We start from the raw sequence: 13506 nt of genomic DNA on the forward strand, positions 1-13506 counted from the left end.
TGTGCGATGGAGGACATTTTAGACCTGTCAGTTTTTTTTACAATGGCTGCAGTTTTACTGTGGTTCTTCAATAGAGCCATTTGTGGCCTAAAGAAAAAAAATACACTCCTCCTCTGCCCCTGCTAACCCTACTCCGACGAGTGGATCAGACCACCTCATCTGATGACAGATTTAGAACACCCCCCCCCCCCCCCGCCATCTAAATCTCATCTTCTTAGGGCCTGCATTTACCATTACCCCCAGCCCTCCCCCCCCATTGGCCATCTTGCACAAAACAAATCTGCATCTCCAAATGGTCCCACGACCAAATTTCATTGTGATACAATGCTTTCGTGGAAAATTAGGGAAACGCCTATTATTTTTACAATGATTACAAGGTCATTCTGAGGTGATCTAACCTCAACCTGGAAACAGTTCAACTGTGTTTTCCAGTTAACAAATGACACACAATCTGGCAACAGCCCCACCCAAAGAGCCGATCTGTTCACAGGACAGCTTCTGTATTTCTGAACTGAACTTACTTCGATGCCAACACGTAGCGTACCACACTTCGAGGCATGTTGCTGCACAACGCGTGCGGCTACGTTTCCACGGTTTGCTTCTCGTACAGCGAAATGAAAAATGCGTAAGCTATAAATAGCCAAACAGATCACTCTCCTCTGCTGTCAATATGCGAGTGCACCAGAGAAAGCACGACATGGCTCGCTCTCGGAAGCACAAAGGAAACACAGTGTGAGAAAGGTCGCTATCCTCGACTGTGTTTTTCTTTTTTTGAGCGCTTCTTTGACTCAAAACGATGGGAAGCGATTCAGAACCATTACATCAACCCCCCCCCCCAACCCCTCACCCCCTCAAAGGACACGCCTACCAGGCAAGTTGACAAGAGCCATGATTAAAAATCAGTCAAACGGAGTTTCATAGACTAACTTGGCTTTTTGTTGTTGTTGTTTTTTGCCAGGATGTAATGATTTGTTTCCGCACAACCAGCCGTGACAACACTGAAGCCTTCCCGCGGCGATGGAACTCAAGAACTCAAACATTCCATTACATTCTAAATTAACAATCAGAGATTACAAAGGCAAATCACAAATTACTGTGGAACGGATTGCATTTAAGCACTCATGTATTTGGTAGTTAAAGACCAGAAACCGTGATTTTCACAAAATGAAAAAGAGCAAAAGCAGGTACACTGTGCTAAATATTAAATATTAATAATGGTTGAATTGATTACTGTAGAAATGAATGGTGAAAACTGTGAAGTAACAAAATTTTTAGATGAGTTAATTGAGTTTCCCCCTCATTACTAAAAAAAAAAAAGGAAAGGACATAGTAGGTGCACTCTCAGAAGAAAGGGTTCGAAAAGGCTCCTCTGTGTCTCCACAGGGGAACTCTATCCAGCTCAAGGGTTCTCTGTTGGCCAAAACGGTTTAATATACTTTTCAGACCTGCCTTAGAGAGTTCTGTAAAGAACTATAAAGGATTCCCCTATGGAGATAAACCAAAGTAACCTCTTTTCAGAGAGCAGTTGCACTGAGATTGACGGACAGGTGAAGCAGGAACTCACTCTTTAGGGGGGTTGAGGTCGTCCGGTTTCGTCTCGAAGAATCTCAGGACCTCTTCACTCTGGGAGATCTGAGTGGGAAGTCGCACCAGAGCCTGCCGGGGGGGGGGGAGTGAGGGGAGAGATTTTATTCGCTCTTGTCCACAATACGAAAGACTTGTTCACTTGACAAGCGATGACCAACCAAAGCTCATTGAAAGGTTAAATGTCCACAGGATGCGCTTTGTGTGTGTGCGCAGGAACATGAACGAACTGCACGACCCCAGTAGTTCTGTTTTCCCATGAGCCACCAGTCTCAATGACACAGATCGGTTTCAGCTGAACATCCATTTCCTTTAATGCGGTCAGCTTGATCCCCACAGCTCAGTGATCAGCGAGGGCGAATCACTTTCAGAACGACCGCACGCTCTTCCTTTGCACAGACTCCAATAACTAGCGCTAGAAGTTATTTAAGAAGAAACGAGTGCAGTGGAAGTGAAGGAGGCTCTGATTCATCCCTCGTTCTTTCACTGAGCCTATAAAGCAATGAAGCCTTTATTCTACAGACGATGTCTTATTTAGGCAGTGAAAGGGAAATGTCTCCATTTAGGAGCCAATCATGACATTTTTACTGTTGTTGTTTTTTTTTCAGGCACCCCACTGAGCAGTTTAGTTGATTGAAAACACAGCTAAACAAGGCAGATTCTGGGTCACAGTCATGTGTGTGTGTGTGTGAGCTTGTGTGTGTGTGTGTGTGTGTGTGTGCACATGCATGTGAGAGTATGTGTGTGAGTACGTACGTTTGTGTGTGTGTAGGTTTGTGTGTGTGTGTGTGTGTGTGTGTGTATGTACAGCATTCCTCCAAATGTAAAAATGTGATGGTGTCACTGGACCACAGTGTCCACCCCATGCCCACTTCACACTACTGCCTGTCCCTCAGAGCCCCTCAGGCTGCTGGGAGCTCCTGGTCTTCCACTGTTTACACCCTTCTGCAGCGAGGGCCGTACAGTATGAGGCCTTGGCGCACTGTGAGGAGGAAGCTGGAGGGCTGGGGGGGCGTCTTTGAGGAAAGCAGGTTGGGGGGGGGCAGGAATGGAGCCCCCCACCTCCAGACAGGGGATATAAGACAGAGGAAAACAGATGGTGCGTGGATAAGCCGGTCAATCCATTTGCAGCCTACACTACACAAATAAAAGCCTAATGAAACTAAAAGCACAAGCGCATTGTTGCTGGTCACTTTTTTCTTCTTTTTTTAAAAAAAAATCACACACAGCAGACAATATGACATAAGAGCATTTTCTTTGTGCGCGCACATAAAAAACTGAAGCAAGGAGGGCAATATGCACACACTGCAGATGCTGTGGGGTATTAATGAGCTTGACTGGGAGCCGGGTTGATATTTATGGATTAAAACTCTGCCTTTCCGAAGTTTCGGTAGGTTTTTCGGAGGTGCTGATTCATCTCGTTTTCGAACGGCTCCGCTGCCCTCTGAACCCCGCTTCCTTTTCCTGAAATGAAAAACGCGGCGGCGCTTCTATTTACACTCCGCGCAGGAAATTGCAGCCTCGGAGAAGGACCGGGACTTCCTGTGGGGCCCGGGGCCAGAGACGTCACACTCAAAGCACTTCTTCAAAGAACGGACCCCCGAATCGCACACACACCACAAATGACACGTTATTACACTGCTTATTTACGGTGCAGTCATTTGACATAGCCCGTTAATAATATCAGGAGGAACAGTGGTAGCAGCAGTAGCTTCAGCAGTGGTACCAGTAGTAGTAGTAGTAGCAGCAGCAGTAGTAGTAGTACCAGTGGCTTCAGCAGTGGTACCAGTAGCAGCAGCAGCAACAGCAGCAGTAGTACCAGTAGCAGCAGTAGTAGTACCAGTCGTGGAAGTATTAGGATCAGCAGCAGTAGTAGTAATAGAACTCATAGTAAAGGCAGTGTTTGTTGTAGATCTTGTGCAACTATAAATCGTTGTAATGACTGACAGCCTATATGTTTCCATGTTGTCCCCTGTAGCTGGAGCTGTAGCTGAAGTGTGTCGTTATCTACAGTCAAGCGCTGCTGTTTTCACACCCGGCAGGTCATTAAGGGTCATGCATCCTACACAAATAACGTCATTTCTATGATTAAATCTGATTTCCAATAGGAAAATTTCGAAATGGTTTCCCTTTACCCATATTACCGGGCCATTGTTAGTTTAAAAAAAAAAATAAATAAATAAATTTAAAAAAAGGTCCACGTCCACAGCTGTCAGCTCTCAACTTACAATAGAGTCGTGTTCAGAGAGCCGGCTTTGCCACACCGTGCCGGGAACAACAATCTGGGCTCAAAACTGAAAACCATCACACGCCAGATCCAGATTCTTCGCCGCTGCAAACAGGAAGCACATCGCCTGAGGACTTCTGACTACGAGTCTGGGGCGTCAGTGATTCCCAAAAAGATTTTTTTTTTTTTTTTAAATGTTTTTTTCAAAGCGTCTTTGAAAAGATGCCACAACATCTGTTGACATTCACTTAGGAGATGGGGAACGGCCAAATCGTTTGCTTGCAAGAGTGTGCCTGCCTTATGGCGTTCGACTAGCATGCACAAAAATTTTAACTGTCTGACAGTGTTAATTAAGTGTGCATACGACCGAATGTCTGTTTTACACATTAGATTAGCATGCATCAGTTTGTCTGTTTTACAGTGCTCAGTTTTGCATTTATTGCACCTACCAAGGCCTTCCCTGTTTGGCAACAAGGATTTTGAGACAGACAACCGCCTCAGAATAGGTTCAGTATGGCCGGCAGTGTCCAAGCCTCCAGCCTTAAATGTTAAAGGGAGTAATTGGCCGTAACAACATCTTGCAGCCACCTTTTCAGTCAGCTGATTCTGCAGCCCGGTTGGAGGAAACGGTTCATTTTCCAAAACATTTTTCTGCGAGGCACACAGCGGTTTGGGCGCCGGCCAGGGCTGAAGGAACCGCCTTCGTGTGCCTCCAGATGGACGCCTGCCGGGTGACTCGAGACGCGTTCAACATCAACATCCTCCGCCAGTCGCCGTGGAATACACATTTCGGGACTTCCCGCGCCCTGGGAGAGCTCCTCCGCCCGACGCCATTTGGCGAGCACCTGGAGGGCAGACGCACGCCTCGCGTGCTTCCTGGTTTTTCGCGAGAAGCCGAGAGGCTGAACATCAGTGACACTTCTGAACATCAGTGGCCTTCCGAACATCAATGGCCTTCCGAAAATCAGTGACCTTCTGAACATCAGTGACACTTCTGAACATCAGTGACCTTCTGAACATCAGTGGCCTTCCGAACATCAGTGGCCTTCCGAACATCAGTGGCCTTCTGAACATCAGTGACCTTCTGAACATCAGTGACCTTCTGAACATCAGTGACACTTCTGAACATCAGTGACCTCCCATCACTGACACTTCTGAGCATCACTGACACTTCTGAACATCACTGACCCTTCTGAACATCACTGACACTTCTGAACATCAGTGACCTCCCAAACATCAGTGACACTTCTGAACATCAGTGACCTCCTGAACATCCCTGACACTTCTGAACATCCCTGACACTTCTGAACATCACTGACACTTCTGAACATCAGTGACACTTCTGAACATCAGTGACCTCCCAAACATCAGTGACACTTGTGAACATCAGTGACACTTGTGAACATCAATGGCCTTCCGAACATCAGTGACCTTCTGAACATCAATGGCCTTCCGAAAATCAGTGACACTTCTGAACATCAGTGGCCTTCCGAACATCAGTGACCTCCCATCACTGACACTTCTGAACATCAGTGACCTTCTGAACATCACTGACCTCCCATCACTGACACTTCTGAACATCAGTGACCTTCTGAACATCACTGACCTCCCATCACTGACACTTCTGAACATCAGTGACCTTCTGAACATCACTGACCTCCCATCACTGACACTTCTGAACATCAGTTTTGACACAAGGATCAGCGCTGATATTTCATACTGGTGGGGAGGAACAATGGCGGAATTTTAAAAAAAACAATAATAATAAAAACAATTTTAAAAAGACGTTTCTTACTCTGCAGTAATCATCGAGGAAGCGCAGCCTTTTCATCGCCACGTCTCGGACATGACTTCGTCGGAACAGGATCTTGCCTGCGGGAAAAGGACGGGTGAGATTTCAGGTGAGAAGCTGCAGGTAAAACGATGATATTAAAACGCCAAGAACAGCAAAAGTAAGACGGGAAACTTCCGGTTAGCGTTAAACTTAAGTGTAGCATTTGTGGCAAGTAGCAAAAGCCATGGGCACATCCAATAAAATTAACATGCAGGAATTGTGGAGATCAAAGCGATGGACTGCTTGTACAATCTCCCACCACTAGATGGCAGTGAAGCACAGTAAAGAATCTTGGCAACACATACACAAAAACAGGGCACATGCCGACAAGTAGGTCAAAAACTGTCATTTCTGAGACGTGTTGAGGTGGGTCAGAAGATACATGTATGAAAAAAATATATGAAAAAGTATACATACTGTATAAATTTTCTTGAAGCAATATAAACAGTCTAGTTAATTATGGTGTACATGCACATTTGACTTTTAAAATATTTCCCATACAAATATATTAGCCCCATACTAAACATACTAAAGTTTATACGTTGATATGGAATACATGCAACATAGACTCAGGACATTTGTGAACCACTGCTGTACAGAACACAACAGTGCATGAATTCCTTGTTTACAGGAATGCGTGCTGAATATATGGAGCAGAATCCACCGGTCTTATAATATCAAACATTAGTCACGCTGTATCACGTTCGTTCCATTTGCCAACTTTAAACACACGTGACCCCAGGAGGTCACTCGGGGACCAAGCGCATCAACATTTTTTTTTTAGCAAAGCACTTTCAGTACTTTTACAGGAAGTCCTGACTTTACGGAATTCTGTTGACATTTAGCCTACTTAACCCTTTAAGGTATGCGATCACAGATATGTGGTTAGAATGTTCTTGACTGAACATTCTAACGCTGATGTCACAATCACTGCTGGTAACAGAAATCTGTGGAGTTCTGGAACACTGACTTGGGATTTTGATAAAGCAGTGCGGCAAGAATCGTTCTGTTCAAAGGGGATCACCGCTTTCCCGTACGCACAGATCGGACAGCAGGCAGCCTGTGAAGAGGCTGGAGATGCAGCTCCCATGAAGGCGAGCCGCTCTGCCGTGGGACCGAAGCTCCTCGCCACGCTGAGAAGGCCGCTCCAGGGCCCGGCGGAGCACGCCCCCGAGGAGTAATAGGATTAGGGACGCTCCCCGTCGCCTCCTCCCAGCGATGTCAGGCCTCCATAAATACCTCCATGGATGAGTTCTAGGTGGGCATGTGACTGGGGGCTAAGGGGGGGTGGGGGTGTAGGTTCAAGGGGTCCATGGGAGTGTACAGCAGCCAATCACAGACGCCACGCTGACGACTGACAGCCGATAAAACTCACTCACTCACTCTTGCACTCTCTCACTCACGCTCTCACCTTTGCAGCCTACCATCGCTCTCAGGCAGCTTCGAGAACAACGCGCACTGACAAAGTCACATGACCGCTGTTCCAGGCATGCTGACACGGCTAGGGGGTGGGCGTGGCCGAGCTGCTCACCTGGTAAGAACGGGATGATCCGTTTCTTGGGGTCTTTCTGTCCTCCCTCAATTGGGAATTTGTCAAGGATCTGCATCTGTGGGACAAGGGGGGGGGAAAACAACAAAACTCAACATCCAGAAACGCAGCATTCCGGAATTCACACATAAACAGACAGATAACAAGCAATGAGAAACAGCACGGAAGAAATTCAAATATTGAAAAAACCTAATTATATATCTCTCTTACGTGTTGACCCCCATAAGCAGCCAACTCTGTGCTGAGCGTGTGAGAGTAAAGATGAGCGGGAATATGCAAAGAAGTGCAACACCTTTTCCCTGCAGAAGGTCTGCAGTGTACACTGAAATCAGACAGGTCAGACCATATTGGCCATTAATTTCATCCATACAGCGAAAAAAAGTAATAACTGGGGTTGTAACAGCAGATGTTCTGAGAAGCAGTCAGGACAAGTTACTTGACTACACGTTTTAAACTATGGGTCCATTTCCATAATTCAAAAGATCAAAAGAACTTCAGAATAAGTGTTCAAAAGAAGTTGCACAATTTGAGTTAAGAAATCAAGATTCTAAATGAAAACCAGACATCACATGCATAGCCCTCGTTACAAATGAGCTGTAATGTTATAATTGAATCTACAGTAAAAACATAGGTGCTGTCAGAACTGAAAAACAGTCTACACATATGTGCCGACATACATACAGCGAGAAATTGTACAGTAAGGATTTTTCTGTATGCAAGATATTATGGTTAACAAAATTGCCCATAAAATAAATCTTTCATGCGAGCCAAAAGAAAATAAATACGCACGGCTCGTGCCTCGAGCCGGGAGCACCGCTCGGCTCCAGATGTCTGCTCCGATTGGAGAAACGCTGAGGAGAGCGGCGAGGGCCGACGCGCACATCTGGGCCAAGCGGGGACGCGAGGAACTGCGCCCAGCCCGCAGGAGCCAGGTGAAAAAACAGCGCGCGGGTCAATTTGGAGAAAACGGCCCGGTTCGTTCCGTCTGGGCCGGCGAGTTTGCGCGTCGGGGTTCAGAGCCAGACTCCATTAAGTTTCTTTCTTGTGGGTTGTGTGGTGTTTTTTACCGGCTCTCTTCCTCCCTCCCCCCTCCCCCCCCTGCAGATAGAATTTTTCCCTCATAGTTTGTGGCACAAATACAAATGTTTGACATGTACATGGCATTGGTTATAAAAAAATTTTAAATGCTTGATGCGCTAGCCAAAAAAGTCAAGGTTAATCAAACAAACGTCCATCTAAAACTACTCCTACACTCAGCACATAACAACGGCCAAGCTTAGCAAATAACCGAAGGCTAAAACATCAACAAGAATGAAAAGTCCAATTAAATAAATAGAGAACTAACAAATTAGTTATGATGTTTCATATGTCGACGGATGACGAAGAGTAAAACATAATTTCTCTTCGTTTTTCTTTCGGGCAGTTAAATAGCAGTAATCGGTTCCTCGTTCAGAGCGCTTTCGCCACACGCGCACTTTTATAATCTCCGTTTTATTAGGGAATCTGGCTCGCGCTCTCGCAAGCTGCGAGCCTTCTCTCAACGTCTCCGGCAGATTCCTGGCAGACGGAGCCGCGCGCGCTGGTCCCACAGCGGCGCCGCGGGACGCATAACGCAGCCCGAGCCCCGGCGGCGATACCGATCCAAGCAACAGGTGGGTGGAAGAAATCCACGGCAGCTAACAAACGAACAGGTGGGGGGATAAAGACGCGTTGGAAGGAGTGCAAATAGCTCCGTATTTCAGCCGCGAATGCGTGCCGTGGACTCGTTATCGTCTCTTCGAGGAACGCCCGGCCCTGGCTCGGTACGGAACAGAAAAAAAATGTTTATGCCTCAGCGGCTGACATTGTGCAGTGCGGAGCTGTGGAACAAACGGAGAGGGTTAGAAGAGTTCGTGCTAAAAGCAAGGACTCTTTCTCTTTTTGTTTTACTGCAATAGCCAAAACTGACACCAAACGAGGCCCACTGCCCTAAAAAGAAAAGAACTGACTCAGTATTCCAGTTTCTAATAGTAAGTACGACCAGCGCTTCTATGCTCTTAAACATGAGAATTCCACGGCCATGGAAATGTGAAACTATTTGATTATCCTGCAGTCTTACAAGCCCAGTTTCAATCAAAAACCTGAACTTTTGTTTCCAAAGGTCATTCCTGCAAGTCAACCAGGGATTTTGTGTTGTCAGTATGTCAGTGGCTGTTTATAATTAAAAACCTGTGTCCAGTCCGCCTCCTGAGATGTATTAGAATTGCAGTGGTGTGAAGCAGTGCGAAGCAGAAGGAAATCTCCTGAATATGACCCCGGCCTGTTGCTCTTACCCACAATCCACCTCTTCTATGATGAATCCTAAACAGACGGGCACTGGGGATCAATTCGTTGGTAGGAGGAAGCTGGGAATTGCATCCAAAACCTTATTTGGACAGGGTAGTCACTGACCACACTTCCAGTGAAACCTTTTTTTTTTTTTTTTTTGGAGTGCTGACCTTTCTCCTTACTTTGCGTTCAAGCTTTTTTCCCATAGTAATGACATCTGTGTTTATACTGCTGTCTCTTTTCACGGGAATAGTGATCTTCCTGTTTAAATGAAACATGCCCCATTACCTGAGTCCAACATTAGACATGCCTAAAGGCACCGTCCATCCCCAAGATGACTGCAGAATATGCACCCTCTACAGAACCACTTTAAAGTTTGAAATAATTGGATTGTGAAAGAAAAAAAAACTTCAACTCCCAGTATGCACTAAGCCAAATGAAACAAGTAAGCTGCAAACAAGGTAACCTACAATATATTATAACTGGAAAACGACATAATGTACATGTTTCAACGACCGACCTTTGTACTCGCTGGTGAAATCCATATGTGACTGGAGAAAAATGCAAATGTAGCAGAATAAAGATGTTAACTGAGTTTGATATATGAAATGAAAATAGCCAGCAGGCACAGCCTGCTGAATTCTGTTATTGCAGACCAGGAGAGAAACATGAAAATGATTATGTGAAGAAACACGGTGATGCAATACCAGAAGGAATCACATTTCTTTGTGACTTAAGTAACTTTCCTCATCTTTGTCCTTCATACTGTATATCATGGGACCCAGCCTGAATGTACCATGCAGAGAAATAATCGGAGAAAAAGGGAAAAGTATGTAAACAATGTTCGATGCATTTGTTCTCAGAACCGTTGAAAGTGCCGAGGCAGGACGCATTTCTAATCCACCGAAGGAACTTTAAATTTACAATTTTGAACAGCTCAAGCTGTGGACAGTCGGAACTGACACGGCTATCAGTGGTAAGGATTTGGGTCTGTTTACGCCTCGAGCTTCATGCCAAGGCACAGGAGTCTTTTATGTGGCTCAGTTTCACACGATGGACCTGCAGTCGACTACAAGTGTCAATCGCAGCACTATATATAGTTGACCCCCCCGTCCTGAGACAGTTCTGACAAACCACAATTATTCCCACCACAGCTGAACATAGTGCTTCACAGTAGATGAAAGGAGAATTTGGCACCAGTTACATTAATTAAATTCATCCCGGAAAGCTTCAGTTTAAGAGATTTTGCCCTGATGTAAAAAGTGTCCTGATGTAATGTGAGGCACAGGATGCAGCAGTGGGTTAAAGAGCCTAGGGCTGACTCCTCGAGGCCCTGCGTTTCGACTCACCAACTCTGGGCCTGTGCGTGGCTGCTTAGCAACAGGTGCAGCGATGCGGTCATGTCTGACTCTCAGCTGCTGGGGGACCCCAGCGAATCTATCCTCTGCTATCTGGGGGGGCAGCGGGGTGGGGGTGGGGGGGCACAGCCTTGAAACAGCCGCAGAGAGCGCTTCACCTCCCCCAGGAGCAAAGGAGAATTCCAGGCTAATCCCCGGATACCGCCATCCGTGGCCAAGCTGGTCATTTAGCAAACCCCCCCCCCCACCCCCCCAAAGGCAGGAAGATTTAGCCCCCCCCCCCACACTGATTTTTATCACAATAGAGCAATAGAGTGATTTTCATTTTATCACGCAGCCAAAACAGGACGCGCAAACAAACGCGATCCGATGTGCAGAAACAATATGAGCGTGGGAAAACCCGCTAATGGCTGCAGTAAAACGCTTCAAGCCTGCACTCCACCCCGTGCCCACAATTTTCACGCCCTACATCTACCCAAAAAAAGGACGCTGTAGAGTATCAGAGTGTGTCATACTGTATAACCAATACTACTGTTATCGTGATATACAACTATACTACACTGACGTACAGCAGCAAGGTTAACATATCGGAACTCATACAGTCATACCGTCAGAATTCAGCATTATGATGTCATAAAAGAGTCACACAAAAGAAAAAAAAAACTTGCGCAATCCTGAGCTAATCTTTCACCCCTATGGGCATTTTAGCTGCCGTGCTTTCTAATAGCAGTTTAATTCAGTGGAGTTCAGTTTGGGATATCTACTGGGCTATCGAGTCATGTGGGTAACTAGACCTTCTTTGTGTTCTTACGCAGACCAGTGAAATCAAACACCGAGGTGAGCTCCACTCCACACAAAAGGAGCTGTGACTTCTCCATTCTCCGTCGGATAGAGCGCTCTGGTGTTTCAGAGAGGAACCAGGAGGACTCAGGAGACTTCTCCATTCTCTGTCAGATAGTCTCTCGCTGAAACACCAGTGGCTCTAAGTTTCATTGACGCCATGTTTGCATTTATCCAGCTCCTGTCTGCGAGACAACAGTGCAGCAGGTCCCCGCAGACTCTTCAGACCTCCGCGGCCCAACAATGCGGCCCAAACAGGCCTGCTCTTTGCGGTGATTAATGCCGCTTTTCACAAAGAGCGCAATCTGACCGAAGCACTCAGCGACCTCAGCTTTAAAGAGGAGGAAAAGGGGCCTTGAGGGCTGAGCAGGAAAAATAATCTATGGCACCAATCTCACAGCAGAAAGAGAACCTGTGCAGATCTGTTTTGTTCCGTGACCAGAATTACAGGAGTTTCCGTACTGTCGACCAGAGGAAAGCAAGGACTGCAGGTCCAGCCCCAAGAAGCAGAGAACTGTCTACTGGAGTTCACCATGCACCTTCAGATTCTGAACCTGACTTCTGACTGTGGAGCCAGACCAGCTGAAACCCCGGAGAGCTTGGATGATGATGGTGAAGACGTTGGAAACACAAAGATGTTGAAAGACAAAATGGTGGCTCCCGCCTTCTCGGGCACTCCACAGGCACCCAAGAACACCCAAGGAGTCTCAGATTACAGAGGACTCCGCTTTCTATGGTCCCCGTCTTCAAAATTTATGACATCAGCTTTTTCTCAAGACATCTTACAGGGCTTTCTTTAAAAAAAAAAATGCAAATCCAAGATAACCCCAACAATGCACCACTAAATGCGCAACTCAGAAAGCACATTTGATCATTGGCATAGCATCAAGACTTGCAGTGGAGAGCCAGTGGCGTACAAGGGCTGATTTAGCATTTAATGAGTCCCATTGGAGCAGTCAGGCCAACGCCGCAGGAGCAGTGTAGAGGACAGAGGCAAGCCCACGCCAAGGCAACGCTGCTCCCGGGAGCAACCTCTCACGCAATCAATAACAGCAGCCGCCGAGCATTACTAACCAAGAGAAAATCTCCCTGTAGGAGTTTTGGGTGCGCATGCAATGCAAGCGTGCAATTTAGCGAAGCTGGGAGGGAACAGGCCCCAGCTTGTTGGGGGGGGGAGTTGGGCAACGAAACAACGAAGGGAGGGGGCAGAGGTGGTGGGAAGGAGAAGGATAATGTGATAATCCCTCGGGGGGGGGAGACCAGGCCTCTGGGGGGTTTTTTCTCAAACCACTCCACTGTGAGAGGAACCAGCTAGCTGTGTGCAAGTCAAAGGCCATTCACTGAGATTTTCTGCGCTGAAGACCGGCAGGGGCGTTGTTGTTGTTGTCAGCACAATGCTGATCTGTCAGCAGCCAAGTATATCAGCTAAACTGCATGGAAATACCACTGAAAGCACTGAGCACCTGCCATCTGGAGTAGCACCAAAAGAGTAGGTCCTGGGCCAGTCAGGTGAATGCATAAGGCTTGGTCCTCCCAGCATGCCCCTGGTCACTGCGGTACACTAACTGCTCGGTGGATCACTTCTGCGCCAAATGTCAAGATTCCTCCTTCGATACGAGGCCCACTTTCTTAACCGAGGTACCCCAAGACGAAGGGCTGTTGTCCTACCGCCATTTTGAAATATGGGTAATCACTCTTCTTCGGAATGCCCACTGAATTCGCGACAGTAATCCATCAGTTTTAATGTGGGGGGGGGGGGGAGAGGTGGAACTTCACTCGGTAATTGCAAACCGATTTTCGGTTGGAC

At 46.8% G+C, this 13506-nt stretch overlaps 1 protein-coding gene across 5 annotated transcripts in view; it reads right to left on the minus strand.

Annotated features, from left to right (window-relative positions):
- Positions 1-13506, minus strand: part of sh3pxd2aa (SH3 and PX domains 2Aa) — an 83932-nt gene that overhangs the window by 55609 nt on the left and 14817 nt on the right. For all 5 annotated transcript variants that reach the window (XM_064315339.1, XM_064315344.1, XM_064315323.1 and 2 more), the window contains exons 3-5: positions 7177-7252; positions 5607-5683; positions 1565-1656 (exon numbers count right to left, since the gene is read on the minus strand). In XM_064315339.1, coding sequence (XP_064171409.1) covers positions 1565-1656; positions 5607-5683; positions 7177-7252 — 245 coding nt within the window. The remainder of the gene's footprint in view (positions 1-1564; positions 1657-5606; positions 5684-7176; positions 7253-13506) is intronic.

This window comes from Anguilla rostrata, chromosome 2 (genome assembly GCF_018555375.3).
Source record: "Anguilla rostrata isolate EN2019 chromosome 2, ASM1855537v3, whole genome shotgun sequence".
Taxonomy (NCBI): Eukaryota; Metazoa; Chordata; class Actinopteri; order Anguilliformes; family Anguillidae; genus Anguilla; species Anguilla rostrata.